Source organism: Hyperolius riggenbachi, chromosome 11, assembly GCF_040937935.1.
Source record: "Hyperolius riggenbachi isolate aHypRig1 chromosome 11, aHypRig1.pri, whole genome shotgun sequence".
NCBI lineage: Eukaryota > Metazoa > Chordata > Amphibia > Anura > Hyperoliidae > Hyperolius > Hyperolius riggenbachi.
In genome coordinates, this window is record NC_090656.1 from 3278753 (window position 1) to 3300293 (window position 21541).

General features: G+C 52.0%; 1 protein-coding gene across 6 annotated transcripts in view; it reads left to right on the forward strand.

Annotated features, from left to right (window-relative positions):
• NDRG4 (NDRG family member 4) overlaps positions 1–21541 on the forward strand; it is a 196488-nt gene that overhangs the window by 169915 nt on the left and 5032 nt on the right. For 5 of the 6 annotated variants that reach the window (XM_068260622.1, XM_068260620.1, XM_068260619.1 and 2 more), the window contains 2 exons: positions 18078–18129; positions 20463–20501. In XM_068260622.1, coding sequence (XP_068116723.1) covers positions 18078–18129; positions 20463–20501 — 91 coding nt within the window. The remainder of the gene's footprint in view (positions 1–18077; positions 18130–20462; positions 20502–21541) is intronic. The other variant, XM_068260621.1, reaches the window with a different exon arrangement.

Consider the following 21541-nt stretch of genomic DNA (forward strand, 5'->3'; position numbering starts at 1 on the left):
GGAATAGATGTCAGATGACTGCGGATAGGAGAGTGTGAGCGCAGGGTAATAGCACACAGGTATGGCCCAGCCAGAGGGAAGAGATGTCAGATGAGGACTGCCGATAGGAGAGTGTGAGCGCAGGGTAATAGCACACAGGTATAGCCCAGCCAGAGGGAAGAGATGTCAGATGAGGACTGCGGATAGGAGAGTGTGAGCGCAGGGTAATAGCACACAGGTATAGCCCAGCCAGAGGGAAGAGATGTCAGATGAGGACTGCTGATAGGAGAGTGTGAGCGCAGGGTAATAGCACACAGGTATAGCCCAGCCAGAGGGAAGAGATGTCAGATGACTGCTGATAGGAGAGTGTGAGCGCAGGGTAATAGCACACAGGTATAGCCCAGCCAGAGGGAAGAGATGTCAGATGAGGACTGCTGATAGGAGAATGTGAGCGCAGGGTAATAGCACACAGGTATAGCACAGCCAGAGGGAAGAGATGTCAGATGACTGCAGATAGGAGAGTGTGAGCGCAGGGTAATAGCACACAGGTATAGCCCAGCCAGAGGGTAGAGATGTCAGATGAGGACTGCCGATAGGAGATTGTGAGCGCAGGGTAATAGCACACAGGTATGGCCCAGCCAGAGGGAAGAGATGTCAGATGAGGACTGCTGATAGGAGAGTGTGAGCGCAGGGTAATAGCACACAGGCCTAGTCCAGCCAGAGGGTAGAGATATCAGATGAGGACTGCTGATAGGAGAGTGTGAGCGCAGGGTAATAGCACACAGGTATAGCCCAGCCAGAGGGAAGAGATGTCAGATGAGGACTGCTGATAGGAGAGTGTGAGCGCAGGGTAATAGCACACAGGCCTAGTCCAGCCAGAGGGTAGAGATATCAGATGAGGACTGCTGATAGGAGAGTGTGAGCGCAGGGTAATAGCACACAGGTATAGCCCAGCCAGAGGGTAGAGATGTCAGATGAGGACTGCTGATAGGAGAGTGTGAGCGCAGGGTAATAGCACACAGGCCTAGCCCAGCCAGAGGGAAGAGATGTCAGATGAGGACTGCTGATAGGAGAGTGTGAGCGCAGGGTAATAGCACACAGGTATAGCCCAGCCAGAGGGTAGAGATGTCAGATGAGGACTGCCGATAGGAGAGTGTGAGCGCAGGGTAATAGCACACAGGTATAGCCCAGCCAGAGGGAAGAGATGTCAGATGAGGACTGCTGATAGGAGAGTGTGAGCGCAGGGTAATAGCACACAGGTATAGCACAGCCAGAGGGTAGAGATGTCAGATGACTGCTGATAGGAGAGTGTGAGCGCAGGGTAATAGCACACAGGCCTAGCCCAGCCAGAGGGAAGAGATGTCAGATGAGGACTGCTGATAGGAGAGTGTGAGCGCAGGGTAATAGCACACAGGTATAGCCCAGCCAGAGGGTAGAGATGTCAGATGAGGACTGCTGATAGGAGATTGTGAGCGCAGGGTAATAGCACACAGGCCTAGCCCAGCCAGAGGGAAGAGATGTCAGATGAGGACTGCTGATAGGAGAGTGTGAGCGCAGGGTAATAGCACACAGGTATAGCCCAGCCAGAGGGAAGAGATGTCAGATGAGGACTGCTGATAGGAGAGTGTGAGCGCAGGGTAATAGCACACAGGCATAGCCCAGCCAGAGGGTAGAGATGTCAGATGACTGCTGATAGGAGAGTGTGAGCGCAGGGTAATAGCACACAGGCCTAGCCCAGCCAGAGGGCAGAGATGTCAGATGAGGACTGCTGATAGGAGAGTGTGAGCGCAGGGTAATAGCACACAGGCCTAGCCCAGCCAGAGGGAAGAGATGTCAGATGAGGACTGCTGATAGGAGATTGTGAGCGCAGGGTAATAGCACACAGGTATAGCACAGCCAGAGGGAAGAGATGTCAGATGAGGACTGCTGATAGGAGAGTGTGAGCGCAGGGTAATAGCACACAGGTATAGCCCAGCCAGAGGGAAGAGATGTCAGATGAGGGCTGCTGATAGGAGAGTGTGAGCGCAGGGTAATAGCACACAGGTATAGCCCAGCCAGAGGGAAGAGATGTCAGATGAGGACTGCTGATAGGAGAATGTGAGCGCAGGGTAATAGCACACAGGTATAGCCCAGCCAGAGGGAAGAGATGTCAGATGAGGACTGCTGATAGGAGAGTGTGAGCGCAGGGTAATAGCACACAGGTATAGCCCAGCCAGAGGGAAGAGATGTCAGATGAGGGCTGCTGATAGGAGAGTGTGAGCGCAGGGTAATAGCACACAGGTATAGCCCAGCCAGAGGGTAGAGATGTCAGATGAGGACTGCGGATAGGAGAGTGTGAGCGCAGGGTAATAGCACACAGGTATAGCCCAGCCAGAGGGTAGAGATGTCAGATGAGGACTGCTGATAGGAGAGTGTGAGCGCAGGGTAATAGCACACAGGTATAGCCCAGCCAGAGGGCAGAGATGTCAGATGAGGACTGCTGATAGGAGAGTGTGAGCGCAGGGTAATAGCACACAGGTATAGCCCAGCCAGAGGGAAGAGATGTCAGATGAGGACTGCTGATAGGAGAGTGTGAGCGCAGGGTAATAGAACACAGGTATAGCCCAGCCAGAGGGAAGAGATGTCAGATGAGGACTGCTGATAGGAGAGTGTGAGCGCAGGGTAATAGCACACAGGTATAGCCCAGCCAGAGGGAAGAGATGTCAGATGACTGCTGATAGGAGAGTGTGAGCGCAGGGTAATAGCACACAGGTATAGCCCAGCCAGAGGGAAGAGATGTCAGATGAGGACTGCTGATAGGAGAGTGTGAGCGCAGGGTAATAGCACACAGGCCTAGCCCAGCCAGAGGGAAGAGATGTCAGATGAGGACTGCTGATAGGAGATTGTGAGCGCAGGGTAATAGCACACAGGTATAGCACAGCCAGAGGGAAGAGATGTCAGATGACTGCTGATAGGAGAGTGTGAGCGCAGGGTAATAGCACACAGGCCTAGCCCAGCCAGAGAGAAGAGATGTCAGATGAGGACTGCCGATAGGAGAGTGTGAGCGCAGGGTAATAGCACACAGGTATAGCCCAGCCAGAGGGAAGAGATGTCAGATGAGGACTGCTGATAGGAGAGTGTGAGCGCAGGGTAATAGCACACAGGTATAGCCCAGCCAGAGGGAAGAGATGTCAGATGAGGACTGCTGATAGGAGAGTGTGAGCGCAGGGTAATAGCACACAGGTATAGCCCAGCCAGAGGGAAGAGATGTCAGATGAGGACTGCTGATAGGAGAGTGTGAGCGCAGGGTAATAGCACACAGGTATAGCCCAGCCAGAGGGAAGAGATGTCAGATGAGGACTGCTGATAGGAGAGTGTGAGCGCAGGGTAATAGCACACAGGTATAGCCCAGCCAGAGGGAAGAGATGTCAGATGAGGACTGCTGATAGGAGAGTGTGAGCGCAGGGTAATAGCACACAGGTCTAGCCCAGCCAGAGGGAAGAGATGTCAGATGAGGACTGCCGATAGGAGAGTGTGAGCGCAGGGTAATAGCACACAGGTATAGCCCAGCCAGAGGGTAGAGATGTCAGATGAGGACTGCTGATAGGAGAGTGTGAGCGCAGGGTAATAGCACACAGGTATAGCCCAGCTAGAGGGAAGAGATATCAGATGACTGCTGATAGGAGAGTGTGAGCGCAGGGTAATAGCACACAGGTATAGCCCAGCCAGAGGGTAGAGATGTCAGATGAGGACTGCCGATAGAAGATTGTGAGCGCAGGGTAATAGCACACAGGTATAGCCCAGCCAGAGGGAAGAGATGTCAGATGAGGACTGCTGATAGGAGAGTGTGAGCGCAGGGTAATAGCACACAGGTACAGCCCAGCCAGAGGGGAGAGATGTCAGATGAGGACTGCTGATAGGAGAGTGTGAGCGCAGGGTAATAGCACACAGGTATAGCCCAGCCAGAGGGTAGAGATGTCAGATGAGGACTGCTGATAGGAGAGTGTGAGCGCAGGGTAATAGCACACAGGTATAGCCCAGCCAGAGGGAAGAGATGTCAGATGAGGACTGCTGATAGGAGAGTGTGAGCGCAGGGTAATAGCACACAGGTATAGCCCAGCCAGAGGGAAGAGATGTCAGATGAGGACTGCTGATAGGAGAGTGTGAGCGCCGGGTAATAGCACACAGGTAAAGCCCAGCCAGAGGGAAGAGATGTCAGATGAGGACTGCTGATAGGAGAGTGTGAGCGCAGGGTAATAGCACACAGGCATAGCCCAGCCAGAGGGTAGAGATGTCAGATGAGGACTGCTGATAGGAGATTGTGAGCGCAGGGTAATAGCACACAGGCATAGCCCAGCCAGAGGGAAGAGATGTCAGATGACTGCTGATAGGAGAGTGTGAGCGCAGGGTAATAGCACACAGGCATAGCCCAGCCAGAGGGTAGAGATGTCAGATGAGGACTGCTGATAGGAGATTGTGAGCGCAGGGTAATAGCACACAGGTATAGCCCAGCCAGAGGGCAGAGATGTCAGATGAGGACTGCGGATAGGAGAGTGTGAGCGCAGGGTAATAGCACACAGGTATAGCCCAGCCAGAGGGAAGAGATGTCAGATGAGGACTGCTGATAGGAGATTGTGAGCGCAGGGTAATAGCACACAGGCCTAGCCCAGCCAGAGGGAAGAGATGTCAGATGAGGACTGCTGATAGGAGAGTGTGAGCGCAGGGTAATAGCACACAGGTATAGCCCAGCCAGAGGGAAGAGATGTCAGATGAGGACTGCTGATAGGAGAGTGTGAGCGCAGGGTAATAGCACACAGGCATAGCCCAGCCAGAGGGTAGAGATGTCAGATGAGGACTGCTGATAGGAGATTGTGAGCGCAGGGTAATAGCACACAGGCCTAGCCCAGCCAGAGGGAAGAGATGTCAGATGAGGACTGCTGATAGGAGATTGTGAGCGCAGGGTAATAGCACACAGGTACAGCCCAGCCAGAGGGTAGAGATGTCAGATGAGGACTGCTGATAGGAGAGTGTGAGCGCAGGGTAATAGCACACAGGTACAGCCCAGCCAGAGGGAAGAGATGTCAGATGAGGACTGCTGATAGGAGAGTGTGAGCGCAGGGTAATAGCACACAGGTATAGCCCAGCCAGAGGGAAGAGATGTCAGATGAGGACTGCTGATAGGAGAGTGTGAGCGCAGGGTAATAGCACACAGGCATAGCCCAGCCAGAGGGTAGAGATGTCAGATGAGGACTGCTGATAGGAGATTGTGAGCGCAGGGTAATAGCACACAGGTATAGCCCAGCCAGAGGGCAGAGATGTCAGATGAGGACTGCGGATAGGAGAGTGTGAGCGCAGAGTAATAGCACACAGGTATAGCCCAGCCAGAGGGAAGAGATGTCAGATGAGGACTGCTGATAGGAGAGTGTGAGCGCAGGGTAATAGCACACAGGTATAGCCCAGCCAGAGGGTAGAGATGTCAGATGAGGACTGCTGATAGGAGAGTGTGAGCGCAGGGTAATAGCACACAGGTATAGCCCAGCCAGAGGGAAGAGATGTCAGATGAGGACTGCCGATAGGAGAGTGTGAGCGCAGGGTAATAGCACAGAGGCAGAGCCCAGCCAGAGGGAAGAGATGTCAGATGAGGACTGCTGATAGGAGAGTGTGAGCGCAGGGTAATAGCACAGAGGCAGAGCCCAGCCAGAGGGAAGAGATGTCAGATGAGGACTGCTGATAGGAGAGTGTGAGCGCAGGGTAATAGCACACAGGTATAGCCCAGCCAGAGGGAAGAGATGTCAGATGAGGACTGCTGATAGGAGAGTGTGAGCGCAGGGTAATAGCACACAGGTATAGCCCAGCCAGAGGGAAGAGATGTCAGATGAGGACTGCTGATAGGAGAGTGTGAGCGCAGGGTAATAGCACACAGGTACAGCCCAGCCAGAGGGGAGAGATGTCAGATGAGGACTGCTGATAGGAGAGTGTGAGTGCAGGGTAATAGCACACAGGTATAGCCCAGCCAGAGGGAAGAGATGTCAGATGAGGGCTGCTGATAGGAGAGTGTGAGCGCAGGGTAATAGCACACAGGTATAGCCCAGCTAGAGGGAAGAGATATCAGATGACTGCTGATAGGAGAGTGTGAGCGCAGGGTAATAGCACACAGGTATAGCCCAGCCAGAGGGTAGAGATGTCAGATGAGGACTGCTGATAGGAGAATGTGAGCGCAGGGTAATAGCACACAGGTATAGCCCAGCCAGAGGGTAGAGATGTCAGATGAGGACTGCTGATAGGAGATTGTAAGCGCAGGGTAATAGCACACAGGCCTAGCCCAGCCAGAGGGCAGAGATGTCAGATGAGGACTGCGGATAGGAGAGTGTGAGCGCAGAGTAATAGCACACAGGTATAGCCCAGCCAGAGGGAAGAGATGTCAGATGAGGACTGCTGATAGGAGAGTGTGAGCGCAGGGTAATAGCACACAGGTATAGCCCAGCCAGAGGTAAGAGATGTCAGATGAGGACTGCTGATAGGAGAGTGTGAGCGCAGGGTAATAGCACACAGGTATAGCCCAGCCAGAGGTAAGAGATGTCAGATGAGGACTGCTGATAGGAGAGTGTGAGCGCAGGGTAATAGCACACAGGTATAGCCCAGCCAGAGGTAAGAGATGTCAGATGAGGACTGCTGATAGGAGAGTGTGAGCGCAGGGTAATAGCACACAGGTATAGCCCAGCCAGAGGGAAGAGATGTCAGATGAGGACTGCTGATAGAAGAGTGTGAGCGCAGGGTAATAGCACACAGGCCTAGCCCAGCCAGAGGGCAGAGATGTCAGATGAGGACTGCTGATAGGAGAGTGTGAGCGCAGGGTAATAGCACACAGGTATAGCCCAGCCAGAGGGTAGAGATGTCAGATGAGGACTGCTGATAGAAGAGTGTGAGCGCAGGGTAATAGCACACAGGCCTAGCCCAGCCAGAGGGCAGAGATGTCAGATGAGGACTGCTGATAGGAGAGTGTGAGCGCAGGGTAATAGCACACAGGTATAGCCCAGCCAGAGGGTACAGATGTCAGATGAGGACTGCGGATAGGAGAGTGTGAGCGCAGAGTAATAGCACACAGGTATAGCCCAGCCAGAGGGAAGAGATGTCGGATGAGGACTGCTGATAGGAGAGTGTGAGCGCAGGGTAATAGCACACAGGTATAGCCCAGCCAGAGGGAAGAGATGTCGGATGAGGACTGCTGATAGGAGAGTGTGAGCGCAGGGTAATAGCACACAGGTATAGCCCAGCCAGAGGGTAGAGATGTCAGATGAGGACTGCTGATAGAAGAGTGTGAGCGCAGGGTAATAGCACACAGGCCTAGCCCAGCCAGAGGGCAGAGATGTCAGATGAGGACTGCTGATAGGAGAGTGTGAGCGCAGGGTAATAGCACACAGGTATAGCCCAGCCAGAGGGTACAGATGTCAGATGAGGACTGCGGATAGGAGAGTGTGAGCGCAGAGTAATAGCACACAGGTATAGCCCAGCCAGAGGGAAGAGATGTCGGATGAGGACTGCTGATAGGAGAGTGTGAGCGCAGGGTAATAGCACACAGGTATAGCCCAGCCAGAGGGTAGAGATGTCAGATGAGGACTGCTGATAGGAGAGTGTGAGCGCAGGGTAATAGCACACAGGTATAGCCCAGCCAGAGGGTAGAGATGTCAGATGAGGACTGCTGATAGGAGATTGTGAGCGCAGGGTAATAGCACACAGGTATAGCCCAGCCAGAGGGTACAGATGTCAGATGAGGACTGCCGATAGGAGAGTGTGAGCGCAGGGTAATAGCACACAGGTATAGCCCAGCCAGAGGGAAGAGATGTCAGATGAGGACTGCAGATAGGAGATTGTGAGCGCAGGGTAATAGCACACAGGCCTAGCCCAGCCAGAGGGAAGAGATGTCAGATGAGGACTGCTGATAGGAGATTGTGAGCGCAGGGTAATAGCACACAGGCCTAGCCCAGCCAGAGGGTAGAGATGTCAGATGAGGACTGCTGATAGGAGAGTGTGAGCGCAGGGTAATAGCACACAGGCCTAGCCCAGCCAGAGGGAAGAGATGTCAGATGAGGACTGCTGATAGGAGAGTGTGAGCGCAGGGTAATAGCACACAGGTAAAGCCCAGCCAGAGGGTAGAGATGTCAGATGAGGACTGCTGATAGGAGAGTGTGAGCGCAGGGTAATAGCACACAGGTAAAGCCCAGCCAGAGGGTAGAGATGTCAGATGAGGACTGCTGATGGGAGATTGTGAGCGCAGGGTAATAGCACACAGGCCTAGCCCAGCCAGAGGGAAGAGATGTCAGATGAGGACTGCGGATAGGAGAGTGTGAGCGCAGGGTAATAGCACACAGGCCTAGCCCAGCCAGAGGGAAGAGATGTCAGATGAGGACTGCGGATAGGAGAGTGTGAGCGCAGGGTAATAGCACACAGGTATAGCCCAGCCAGAGGGTAGAGATGTCAGATGAGGACTGCTGATAGGAGAGTGTGAGCGCAGGGTAATAGCACACAGGTATAGCCCAGCCAGAGGGAAGAGATGTCAGATGAGGACTGCGGATAGGAGAGTGTGAGCGCAGGGTAATAGCACACAGGCCTAGCCCAGCCAGAGGGAAGAGATGTCAGATGAGGACTGCTGATAGGAGATTGTGAGCGCAGGGTAATAGCACACAGGTATAGCCCAGCCAGAGGGAAGAGATGTCAGATGAGGACTGCGGATAGGAGAGTGTGAGCGCAGGGTAATAGCACACAGGCCTAGCCCAGCCAGAGGGAAGAGATGTCAGATGAGGACTGCTGATAGGAGAGTGTGACCGCAGGGTAATAGCACACAGGTATAGCCCAGCCAGAGGGTAGAGATGTCAGATGAGGACTGCTGATAGGAGAGTGTGAGCGCAGGGTAATAGCACTCAGGTATAGCCCAGCCAGAGGGAAGAGATGTCAGATGAGGACTGCTGATAGGAGAGTGTGAGCGCAGGGTAATAGCACACAGGTATAGCCCAGCCAGAGGGTAGAGATGTCAGATGAGGACTGCTGATAGGAGAGTGTGAGCGCAGGGTAATAGCACACAGGTATAGCCCAGCCAGAGGGTAGAGATGTCAGATGAGGACTGCTGATAGGAGAATGTGAGCGCAGGGTAATAGCACACAGGTATAGCCCAGCCAGAGGGAAGAGATGTCAGATGAGGACTGCGGATAGGAGATTGTGAGCGCAGGGTAATAGCACACAGGCCTAGCCCAGCCAGAGGGAAGAGATGTCAGATGAGGACTGCTGATAGGAGATTGTGAGCGCAGGGTAATAGCACACAGGTATAGCCCAGCCAGAGGGAAGAGATGTCAGATGAGGACTGCTGATAGGAGATTGTGAGCGCAGGGTAATAGCACACAGGTACAGCCCAGCCAGAGGGTAGAGATGTCAGATGAGGACTGCTGATAGGAGAGTGTGAGCGCAGGGTAATAGCACACAGGTACAGCCCAGCCAGAGGGTAGAGATGTCAGATGAGGACTGCTGATAGGAGAGTGTGAGCGCAGGGTAATAGCACACTGGTATAGCCCAGCCAGAGGGAAGAGATGTCAGATGAGGACTGCTGATAGGAGAGTGTGAGCGCAGGGTAATAGCACACAGGTATAGCCCAGCCAGAGGGAAGAGATGTCAGATGAGGACTGCCGATAGGAGAGTGTGAGCGCAGGGTAATAGCACACAGGTATAGCCCAGCCAGAGGGAAGAGATGTCAGATGAGGACTGCTGATAGGAGAGTGTGAGCGCAGGGTAATAGCACACAGGTATAGCCCAGCTAGAGGGAAGAGATATCAGATGACTGCTGATAGGAGAGTGTGAGCGCAGGGTAATAGCACACAGGTATAGCCCAGCCAGAGGGTAGAGATGTCAGATGAGGACTGCCGATAGAAGATTGTGAGCGCAGGGTAATAGCACACAGGTATAGCCCAGCCAGAGGGAAGAGATGTCAGATGAGGACTGCTGATAGGAGAGTGTGAGCGCAGGGTAATAGCACACAGGTATAGCCCAGCCAGAGGGAAGAGATGTCAGATGAGGACTGCTGATAGGAGAGTGTGAGCGCAGGGTAATAGCACACAGGTATAGCCCAGCCAGAGGGAAGAGATGTCAGATGAGGACTGCTGATAGGAGAGTGTGAGCGCAGGGTAATAGCACACAGGCCTAGCCCAGCCAGAGGGCAGAGATGTCAGATGAGGACTGCTGATAGGAGAGTGTGACCGCAGGGTAATAGCACACAGGTATAGCCCAGCCAGAGGGTAGAGATGTCAGATGAGGACTGCTGATAGGAGAGTGTGAGCGCAGGGTAATAGCACACAGGTATAGCCCAGCCAGAGGGTAGAGATGTCAGATGAGGACTGCTGATAGGAGAGTGTGAGCGCAGAGTAATAGCACACAGGTATAGCCCAGCCAGAGGGTAGAGATGTCAGATGAGGACTGCTGATAGGAGAGTGTGAGCGCAGGGTAATAGCACACAGGTATAGCCCAGCCAGAGGGAAGAGATGTCAGATGAGGACTGCTGATAGGAGAGTGTGAGCGCAGGGTAATAGCACACAGGCATAGCCCAGCCAGAGGGTAGAGATGTCAGATGAGGACTGCTGATAGGAGAGTGTGAGCGCAGGGTAATAGCACACAGGTATAGCCCAGCCAGAGGGAAGAGATGTCAGATGAGGACTGCTGATAGGAGAGTGTGAGCGCAGGGTAATAGCACACAGGTATAGCCCAGCCAGAGGGAAGAGATGTCAGATGAGGACTGCTGATAGGAGAGTGTGAGCGCAGGGTAATAGCACACAGGCCTAGCCCAGCCAGAGGGTAGAGATGTCAGATGAGGACTGCAGATAGGAGAGTGTGAGCGCAGGGTAATAGCACACAGGTATAGCCCAGCTAGAGGGAAGAGATGTCAGATGAGGACTGCGGATAGGAGAGTGTGAGCGATGGGTAATAGCACACAGGCCTAGCCCAGCCAGAGGGAAGAGATGTCAGATGAGGACTGCTGATAGGAGAGTGTGAGCGCAGGGTAATAGCACACAGGTATAGCCCAGCCAGAGGGAAGAGATGTCAGATGAGGACTGCTGATAGGAGATTGTGAGCGCAGGGTAATAGCACACAGGTACAGCCCAGCCAGAGGGTAGAGATGTCAGATGAGGACTGCTGATAGGAGAGTGTGAGCGCAGGGTAATAGCACACAGGTACAGCCCAGCCAGAGGGAAGAGATGTCAGATGAGGACTGCTGATAGGAGAGTGTGAGCGCAGGGTAATAGCACACAGGTATAGCCCAGCCAGAGGGAAGAGATGTCAGATGAGGACTGCTGATAGGAGAATGTGAGCGCAGGGTAATAGCACACAGGCATAGCCCAGCCAGAGGGTAGAGATGTCAGATGAGGACTGCTGATAGGAGATTGTGAGCGCAGGGTAATAGCACACAGGTATAGCCCAGCCAGAGGGCAGAGATGTCAGATGAGGACTGCGGATAGGAGAGTGTGAGCGCAGGGTAATAGCACACAGGTATAGCCCAGCCAGAGGGTAGAGATGTCAGAGGAGGACTGCCGATAGGAGAGTGTGAGCGCAGGGTAATAGCACACAGGTATAGCCCAGCCAGAGGGGAGAGATGTCAGATGAGGACTGCCGATAGGAGAGTGTGAGCGCAGGGTAATAGCACACAGGTATAGCCCAGCCAGAGGGGAGAGATGTCAGATGAGGACTGCTGATAGGAGAGTGTGAGCGCAGGGTAATAGCACACAGGTATAGCCCAGCCAGAGGGAAGAGATGTCAGAGGAGGACTGCCGATAGGAGAGTGTGAGCGCAGGGTAATAGCACACAGGTATAGCCCAGCCAGAGGGGAGAGATGTCAGATGAGGACTGCTGATAGGAGAGTGTGAGCGCAGGGTAATAGCACACAGGTACAGCCCAGCCAGAGGGAAGAGATGTCAGATGAGGACTGCTGATAGGAGAGTGTGAGCGCAGGGTAATAGCACACAGGTATAGCCCAGCCAGAGGGTAGAGATGTCAGATGAGGACTGCTGATAGGAGATTGTGAGCGCAGGGTAATAGAACACAGGTATAGCCCAGCCAGAGGGAAGAGATGTCAGATGAGGACTGCTGATAGGAGAGTGTGAGCGCAGGGTAATAGCACACAGGTATAGCCCAGCCAGAGGGAAGAGATGTCAGATGACTGCTGATAGGAGAGTGTGAGCGCAGGGTAATAGCACACAGGTATAGCCCAGCCAGAGGGAAGAGATGTCAGATGAGGACTGCTGATAGGAGAGTGTGAGCGCAGGGTAATAGCACACAGGTATAGCCCAGCCAGAGGGAAGAGATGTCAGATGAGGACTGCTGATAGGAGAGTGTGAGCGCAGGGTAATAGCACACTGGTATAGCCCAGCCAGAGGGAAGAGATGTCAGATGAGGACTGCTGATAGGAGAGTGTGAGCGCAGGGTAATAGCACACAGGTATAGCCCAGCCAGAGGGAAGAGATGTCAGATGAGGACTGCTGATAGGAGAGTGTGAGCGCAGGGTAATAGCACACAGGTATAGCCCAGCCAGAGGGAAGAGATGTCAGATGAGGACTGCTGATAGGAGAGTGTGAGCGCAGGGTAATAGCACACAGGTATAGCCCAGCCAGAGGGTACAGATGTCAGATGAGGACTGCCGATAGGAGAGTGTGAGCGCAGGGTAATAGCACACAGGCATAGCCCAGCCAGAGGGTAGAGATATCAGATGAGGACTGCTGATAGGAGAGTGTGAGCGCAGGGTAATAGCACACAGGCCTAGCCCAGCCAGAGGGCAGAGATGTCAGATGAGGACTGCGGATAGGAGAGTGTGAGCGCAGGGTAATAGCACACAGGTATAGCCCAGCCAGAGGGTAGAGATGTCAGATGAGGACTGCTGATAGGAGAGTGTGAGCGCAGGGTAATAGCACACAGGCATAGCCCAGCCAGAGGGTAGAGATATCAGATGAGGACTGCTGATAGGAGAGTGTGAGCGCAGGGTAATAGCACACAGGCCTAGCCCAGCCAGAGGGCAGAGATGTCAGATGAGGACTGCGGATAGGAGAGTGTGAGCGCAGAGTAATAGCACACAGGTATAGCCCAGCCAGAGGTAAGAGATGTCAGATGAGGACTGGCGATAGGAGATTGTGAGCGCAGGGTAATAGCACACAGGTATAGCCCAGCCAGAGGGAAGAGATGTCAGATGAGGACTGCGGATAGGAGAGTGTGAGCGCAGGGTAATAGCACACAGGTATAGCCCAGCCAGAGGGCAGAGATGTCAGATGAGGACTGCTGATAGGAGAGTGTGAGCGCAGGGTAATAGCACACAGGTATAGCCCAGCCAGAGGGCAGAGATGTCAGATGAGGACTGCGGATAGGAGAGTGTGAGCGCAGGGTAATAGCACACAGGTATAGCCCAGCCAGAGGGCAGAGATGTCAGATGAGGACTGCTGATAGGAGAGTGTGAGCGCAGGGTAATAGCACACAGGTATAGCCCAGCCAGAGGGAAGAGATGTCAGATGAGGACTGCTGATAGGAGAGTGTGAGCGCAGGGTAATAGCACACAGGTATAGCCCAGCCAGAGGGTAGAGATGTCAGATGAGGACTGCTGATAGGAGAGTGTGAGCGCAGGGTAATAGCACACAGGTATAGCCCAGCCAGAGGGAAGAGATGTCAGATGAGGACTGCTGATAGGAGAGTGTGAGCGCAGGGTAATAGCACACAGGTATAGCCCAGCCAGAGGGAAGAGATGTCAGATGAGGACTGCTGATAGGAGAGTGTGAGCGCAGGGTAATAGCACACAGGCCTAGCCCAGCCAGAGGGAAGAGATGTCAGATGAGGACTGCTGATAGGAGAGTGTGAGCGCAGGGTAATAGCACACAGGCCTAGCCCAGCCAGAGGGCAGAGATGTCAGATGAGGACTGCGGATAGGAGAGTGTGAGCGCAGAGTAATAGCACACAGGTATAGCCCAGCCAGAGGGAAGAGATGTCAGATGAGGACTGCTGATAGGAGAGTGTGACCGCAGGGTAATAGCACACAGGCCTAGCCCAGCCAGAGGGAAGAGATGTCAGATGAGGACTGCAGATAGGAGATTGTGAGCGCAGGGTAATAGCACACAGGCCTAGCCCAGCCAGAGGGAAGAGATGTCAGATGAGGACTGCTGATAGGAGAGTGTGAGCGCAGGGTAATAGCACACAGGTATAGCCCAGCCAGAGGGTAGAGATGTCAGATGAGGACTGCTGATAGGAGAATGTGAGCGCAGGGTAATAGCACACAGGCATAGCCCAGCCAGAGGGAAGAGATGTCAGATGAGGACTGCTGATAGGAGAGTGTGAGCGCAGGGTAATAGCACACAGGTACAGCCCAGCCAGAGGGAAGAGATGTCAGATGAGGACTGCGGATAGGAGAGTGTGAGCGCAGGGTAATAGCACACAGGTATAGCCCAGCCAGAGGGTAGAGATGTCAGATGAGGACTGCTGATAGGAGAGTGTGAGCGCAGGGTAATAGCACACAGGTATAGCCCAGCCAGAGGGTAGAGATGTCAGATGAGGACTGCTGATAGGAGAGTGTGAGCGCAGGGTAATAGCACACAGGTATAGCCCAGCCAGAGGGAAGAGATGTCAGATGAGGACTGCTGATAGGAGAGTGTGAGCGCAGGGTAATAGCACACAGGTATAGCCCAGCCAGAGGGAAGAGATGTCAGATGAGGACTGCAGATGACGATGTCTGTATTTCAGGTGAAGTCAGTAAATGGGTGGGATGTAGTCTTTGCTATGCAGGCTGTAAGTAATCCAGTAAACTTCACAATCAGCCAGTGACAGAAGATGTTAGTTTTATGCAGTTGGTAAAAAATCGGTGCCGCAACATGGGGAAAAACGGTCAAAAGTATAAATTGTGAATGCTGGCAAAATTTCGGTCGCAAGGGTTTGATTGGGTTGATCAGCGTTATATTGCGACGACCAACAAACCCCCGGCAGGTGCCCCCCCAAGTGTAAAGTGTCTGCTTGTCCCCCTGCTCACTGTTTTAAAATCTCTCCGCCGGGGCGACTTCTTCCTCCAGTGTCCGACATCACCACGAGCACCGGTAACACGTGACACTGGCGCATGTGTGACATCACCACGAGCACCGGTAACACGTGACACTGGCGCATGTGTGACATCACCACGAGCACCGGTAACACGTGACACTGGCGCATGTGTGACATCACCACGAGCACCGGTAACACGTGACACTGGCGCATGTGTGACATCACCACGAGCACCGGTAACACGTGACACTGGCGCATGTGTGACATCACCACGAGCACCGGTAACACGTGACACTGGCGCATGTGTGACATCACCACGAGCACCGGTAACACGTGACACTGGCGCATGTGTGACATCACCACGAGCACCGGTAACACGTGACACTGGCGCATGTGTGACATCACCACGAGCACCGGTAACACGTGACACTGGCGCATGTGTGACATCACCACGAGCACCGGTAACACGTGACACTGGCGCATGTGTGACATCACCACGAGCACCGGTAACACGTGACACTGGCGCATGTGTGACATCACCACGAGCACCGGTAACACGTGACACTGGCGCATGTGTGACATCACCACGAGCACCGGTAACACGTGACACTGGCGCATGTGTGACATCACCACGAGCACCGGTAACACGTGACACTGGCGCATGTGTGACATCACCACGAGCACCGGTAACACGTGACACTGGCGCATGTGTGACATCACCACGAGCACCGGTAACACGTGACACTGGCGCATGTGTGACATCACCACGAGCACCGGTAACACGTGACACTGGCGCATGTGTGACATCACCACGAGCACCGGTAACACGTGACACTGGCGCATGTCCGACATCACCACGAGCACCGGTAACACGTGACACTGGCGCATGTGTGACATCACCACGAGCACCGGTAACACGTGACACTGGCGCATGTCCGACATCACCACGAGCACCGGTAACACGTGACACTGGCGCATGTGTGACATCACCACGAGCACCGGTAACACGTGACACTGGCGCATGTGTGACATCACCACGAGCACCGGTAACACGTGACACTGGCACATGTGTGACATCACCACGAGCACCGGTAACACGTGACACTGGCACATGTGTGACATCACCACGAGCACCGGTAACACGTGACACTGGCGCATGTGTGACATCACCACGAGCACCGGTAACACGTGACACTGGCGCATGTGTGACATCACCACGAGCACCGGTAACACGTGACACTGGCACATGTGTGACATCACAACGTGTGGCGAGTCACATGGTACCGTGACCGCGGAGAGGTGAGGGAGCAGGGGGGACACTTTACTCTTGGGCAGGGGGCGGCATGCAGATGATTTCTGATGGGATTTGTGCTGAAATCTATTGGAAATCGCTGTGCAGTGTGTGGGCAGGTAACAGATCTCTCTCTGATCAGATTCAGTGCCCATACATTGAGTGATATATGCAACGAGATAACGAGAGGGAACACCAAGAGCCCATTATAGTGCAGTATGTGCTGGATTGGGTGATGAGAGGCAAGTATGTAAAGTTATACTCACAAACATGGCTTACCACTAAGGGAACCACTGAATAGGCAGGTGGGGAGATTAGACCCCTCCCCACTCAGGAATGAGAAGCCGTTCTCTGTAGATCTGGAAACAAGGGATTAGCACCCTTCCACCATGGGTGGACTCCAACAATGTGGAAATGAACAGAGGCGCCAGAAGGAAAAAAGCTAAAACTTTTAAAACCATGGGAGGCAGTGGTGGACCTCTTTGATGCACAGAGGCGCTAGGCTGAGTCATGGACACTTGTTGCTGTGTGCTCCATCCCCTATTGCCTGATGAAGCTGGGCCACACCTGTGAAACGTGTTGCATTGACCATTTGGAGTGTATATATAAATACATTTGCTTGTTGATATAATATCAACCTGTTTTTGTGTCTGCTTGGAGGAGGTAAGTCCACCACTGCCTCCAAGGTTTTTGTTTTTAAGTTTTAGCTACTTTTATTATTTTGGCGCCTCTGTTCACTTCCACATTGATTGAGTGATATAGGGATACCTTAACTTACAGGAGATGCTAGGAGCTGTCCATGTTAGGAGGCGTCTATAAGTGTAATACATGAGTACCTGTCACTGAAGGGAAATGCCAGTATAGGCCAGGTGATGTTAGTAAGAAGCAGATCTTAGTGATAGGAAATGTCAGTAAGGAATAGGGGCTGTCCATGTTAGGAGGCGTCTATAAGTGTAATACATGAGTACCTGTCATTGAAGGGAAATGCCAGTATAAGCCAGGTGATGTTAGTAAGAAGCAGATCTTAGTAGGTGATAGGAAATGTCAGTAAGTAATAGGAGCTGTCCATGGTAGGAGGTGTCTATAAGTGTAATACATGAGTACCTGTCACTGAAGGGAAATGCCAGGATAAGCCGGGTGATGTTAGTAAGAAGCAGATCTTAGTAAGTGATAGGAAATGTCAGTAAGTAATAGGGGCTGTCCATGTGAGGAGGCGTCTATAAGTGTAATACATGAGTACCTGTCACTGAAGGGAAATGCCAGTATAAGCCAGGTGATGTTAGTAAGAAGCAGATCTTAGTGATAGGAAATGTCAGTAAGGAATAGGGGCTGTCCATGTTAGGAGGCGTCTATAAGTGTAATACATGAGTACCTGTCATTGAAGGGAAATGCCAGTATAAGCCAGGTGATGTTAGTAAGAAGCAGATCTTAGTAGGTGATAGGAAATGTCAGTAAGTAATAGGAGCTGTCCATGGTAGGAGGTGTCTATAAGTGTAATACATGAGTACCTGTCACTGAAGGGAAATGCCAGTATAAGCCAGGTGATGTTAGAAGCAGATCGTAGTGATAGGAAATGTCAGTAAGTAATAGGGGCTGTCCATGTTAGGAGACGTCTATGAGTACCTGTCACTGAAGGGAAATGCCAGTATAAGCCAGGTGATGTTAGTAAGAAGCAGATCGTAGTGATAGGAAATGTCAGTAAGTAATAAGTGATGTCCATGTTAGGATGTTAGGAGGCGTCAGAAAGTGATAGATGTCAGTAATAGAATTATTTATTTCTCCTGCACAGCCCGGGAAACTGACAGAAGCGTTCAAATATTTCCTCCAAGGAATGGGATATAGTAAGTGCTGCTTTCCTGGCTATATGTTTCCTGTCAGTGAATGGCTATGTCAGGGCGTGTCTGCTGTCTGTCGGTCATGTCTTGTGTGTGTGTATAGTTCCTAGGGGTGTGTTTAATGTGTATGGAGGTGTGTCTAATGTGTGGACAAATTGTAGGGGTGTGTGTCTTATTTGTGGATACTGTTTAGGGGTGTGTCTAATGTGTGGACCGTGTGTAGGGGTGTGTCTAATCTGTGGATACTGTTTAAGGGTGTGTCTAATCTGGGGATACTGTTGAGGGGTGTGTCTAATCTGTGAACAGTGTATAGAAGTGTGTTTATTTAGTGTTTGTGCATTGTGTAGAGGTAGACCTAATGTGTATGTGTGTCTAGCATGTATAGTGTAGAGACGTGCGGATACATTAGCACAAAAATAAATTAAAGAGCACTATGTGGTTCTGACGGACAAGGACACGCGACGTCTGTCAGTGTCTGCGCTGTCAGCCGCGGCCATCCCGACCAGGAAGTAAGTGTAAATTCAGGGGGTCGGTAGGCTGTACCTGAGGGGGACGGAGGAAAACGGTGGGGGGGAAAGCCCACTACACATGCCTATTCCCCCTGTATTTATTTTTGCACTAAGGTATCCTTTAAGTGGAACTAAACTTAAAACTTCTTCTCTGCTCTAAAGCATTAGCTACAGCATGATAACCTTTATGGGGAAAAAAATCTTCATTACAATTTATGGAAATCCTAAAAAAAACTGAAGCTTTAACATGGATTCACTTTCCAGGGGACACTGAAAGGGTTAAGGAAGTTCAGGAGGTCGGTAGGCAGTATCGAAGGGGGATGGAGGAGAACGGGGGGGGGGGGGGGAGGCGGGGTGCAGTGGATTCACTTTCCAGGGGGCACTGAAAGGGTTAAGGAAGTTCAGGAGGTCGGTAGGCAGTATCGAAGGGGGATGGAGGAGAACGGGGGGGGGGGGGGGGGGAGGCGGGGTGCAGTGGATTCACTTTCCAGGGGGCACTGAAAGGGTTGAGCCCCATGAGTAATGGGGTAAAATCACTGTACACTCTCACAATTTTTGAGCAATCGCGATTAGCACTTTTTTAGCATTGTTATCGCGATTGCTCTAACATCGCAAGAAAATGCTGCATATACTGCGTTTAGCAATCACTTTTGAAACACCGGCAATTGTGGCAGTGAGATCACTGCCATATTAATTTATATTGCGTGCTAGCGATCGCCGGCAATTCGGAGTCTAGTACATGTGTAGATGTCATAATTCCTATATTTGTATAGTGCTTTTCTCCTATCGGACCCTAAGCTCTTGCAAGGCAGCCACTAGAGCGCGCTCAGTAGGCAGTAGCAGTGTTAGGGAGTCTTGCCTAATAACTCCTTACTGAATAGGTGCTGGCTTACTGAACAGGCAGAGCCGAGATTCACACCCTGGTCTTCTGTGTCCCTTACCCAGCACACTATCCGGTCACATGTATGTGCAGTGTGTTGTCTTGTTTATGTGTGTAGCATGTCTGATGTGTGTGCAGTGTGTTGTCTAGTGTGTGTGTGATGTGTGTAGAAGTGTAATGTGTGTAGCATGTCTGATGTGTGTGCAGTGTTTGTCTAGTGTGTGTGTAATGTGTATGTAGTGTGTAGAAGTTTGATGTAGGTGTGCAGTGCGTTGTCTAGTGTGTGTGTAGAGGTAGAAGTGTGTATGTAGTGTGTAGAAGTGTGTAATATGTATGTGTGTGCAGTGTGTTGTCTGTGTGTGTGTAATGTGTTTGCAGAGTCCAGGTGTGTCCCTATGTATGTGGGCGCACCAGCACTGTGCAGGATACACCGTGTGTCGCAGCTTCACACACCCCCCTCGCTTGTTGCGTCACCATGACGTCACTCACCTGTGCGGAGACACTCCGCCTCCCTCTTGTGTGTAATGGGTGCTGTGTGCTTGTGTGTGTAACTTTCTGTTTGTCCTCCCTGTGTCTGAACCCCTCCATCCCATCTACCTGTATCCCCTCCATCCCATCTACCTGCACCCCTCCATCCCATCTATCTGTATCCCTACAGCCAATCCTGAGCCTACTCTTCTGTCTCACCCGTCCTGGGCATGTCTTCCTCCTTTCTGTGCCCCCTCCCATTCCCCACACTCGTACAGCGATGTCCGTACCCGTTGCCATGGTTTCTGCATCTCCTCATCCTGTGCGTATCTTTTGTCTTTGTCCCCCCGTCTCTCTGTTTTCTCACTAAATATTTGTATCTAATGTCTTAATGTGACATTTCTGTGTCTCCTCTGCTCCTCCCCCTCATTATCGCCCCATGTGCACCCGTCTCTCCCTCCCTCCTCGTCTCTCTCCCCCAGTTGCCTCCCTGAAGGATCGGAGACAGAGTACCAGTGCAGGTATCCAATGCTCCCCCTTTTCTCCGCTCTTTGCTGTCTGATTCGCTATGCTGCATGTTCCCCTTCTCCTCCAATCCCGTGACTGCCACGCCTCCCCTGGCTTCCCATATGAAGGCTGCGGCAGCTGCAGCCAGTGGGAGGAGCTCTGCATTATGTACACGGTTAGAGGCGTCCCCTCTGAATTTCTTCCCCTCCTGTAGTTGGCTTCGTCCCTCGTTCATTTTGAGAGACTTCCATCTGACGTGTATACAACGCTTTAGGGTAGGCAGACACTGGGCCTGGTGTAGTAAGGAGTCTCCAGAGATCTCAGATAGTCTCCATTGGAATATTATAAGTGATCTAGTGAGCCTGGATTGGATGTATTAAAAACTGAAGAAAAAAAAATGGTGGTTTAGGATAGTTCAGATTCTACCTACCCATGGAGTTTTTTTTTTTTTTCGCAAACAATTTTGCATGCATTTTCGTTTTTACGATTTTATGTGACATACAGGAAGTGCACCGTGACCCGGAACTGAATGTCTTTTAAAGCATACTTGCTTGAGAAACGCTCACAAAATCGCTGTTCAAAGCACTTTTAAAGCGATTTGCATTGAAGCGCAATCAGCCACAAAATGGTGCAGGACCCACGTCTGCAATTAGAAAAAAAACCTCATAGCTCCTGAGAATACTCACATAGGATTTCATTACACACGCGCTTTTATGGTGCTTTTAAAAAACATTAGCGGCTAAGAAAAATCAAAACATTCATAGGGCTTGATTCACAAAGCGGTGCTAACTGTTAGCACGCCTGTGAAAACCCCCTTAGCACGTCTAAACATGCTTTTCGCGCATAAAACTTTACGCGCGCAAAACTTTATGCGCATAAAACTTTACGCATGTACTGCACAGAGCGCAGGGTGCTCCGCGCGAAGTGCCCATTAAAGCCTATGGGACTTAGCGCACGTAAAACTTTGCGCGCGTAAAACTTTGCGCGCGCAAAGTTAGCGTGCGATCTAATTGAAAAATCCAGTGCTAACCTACTTAGCACCCTGGTTAGCGTG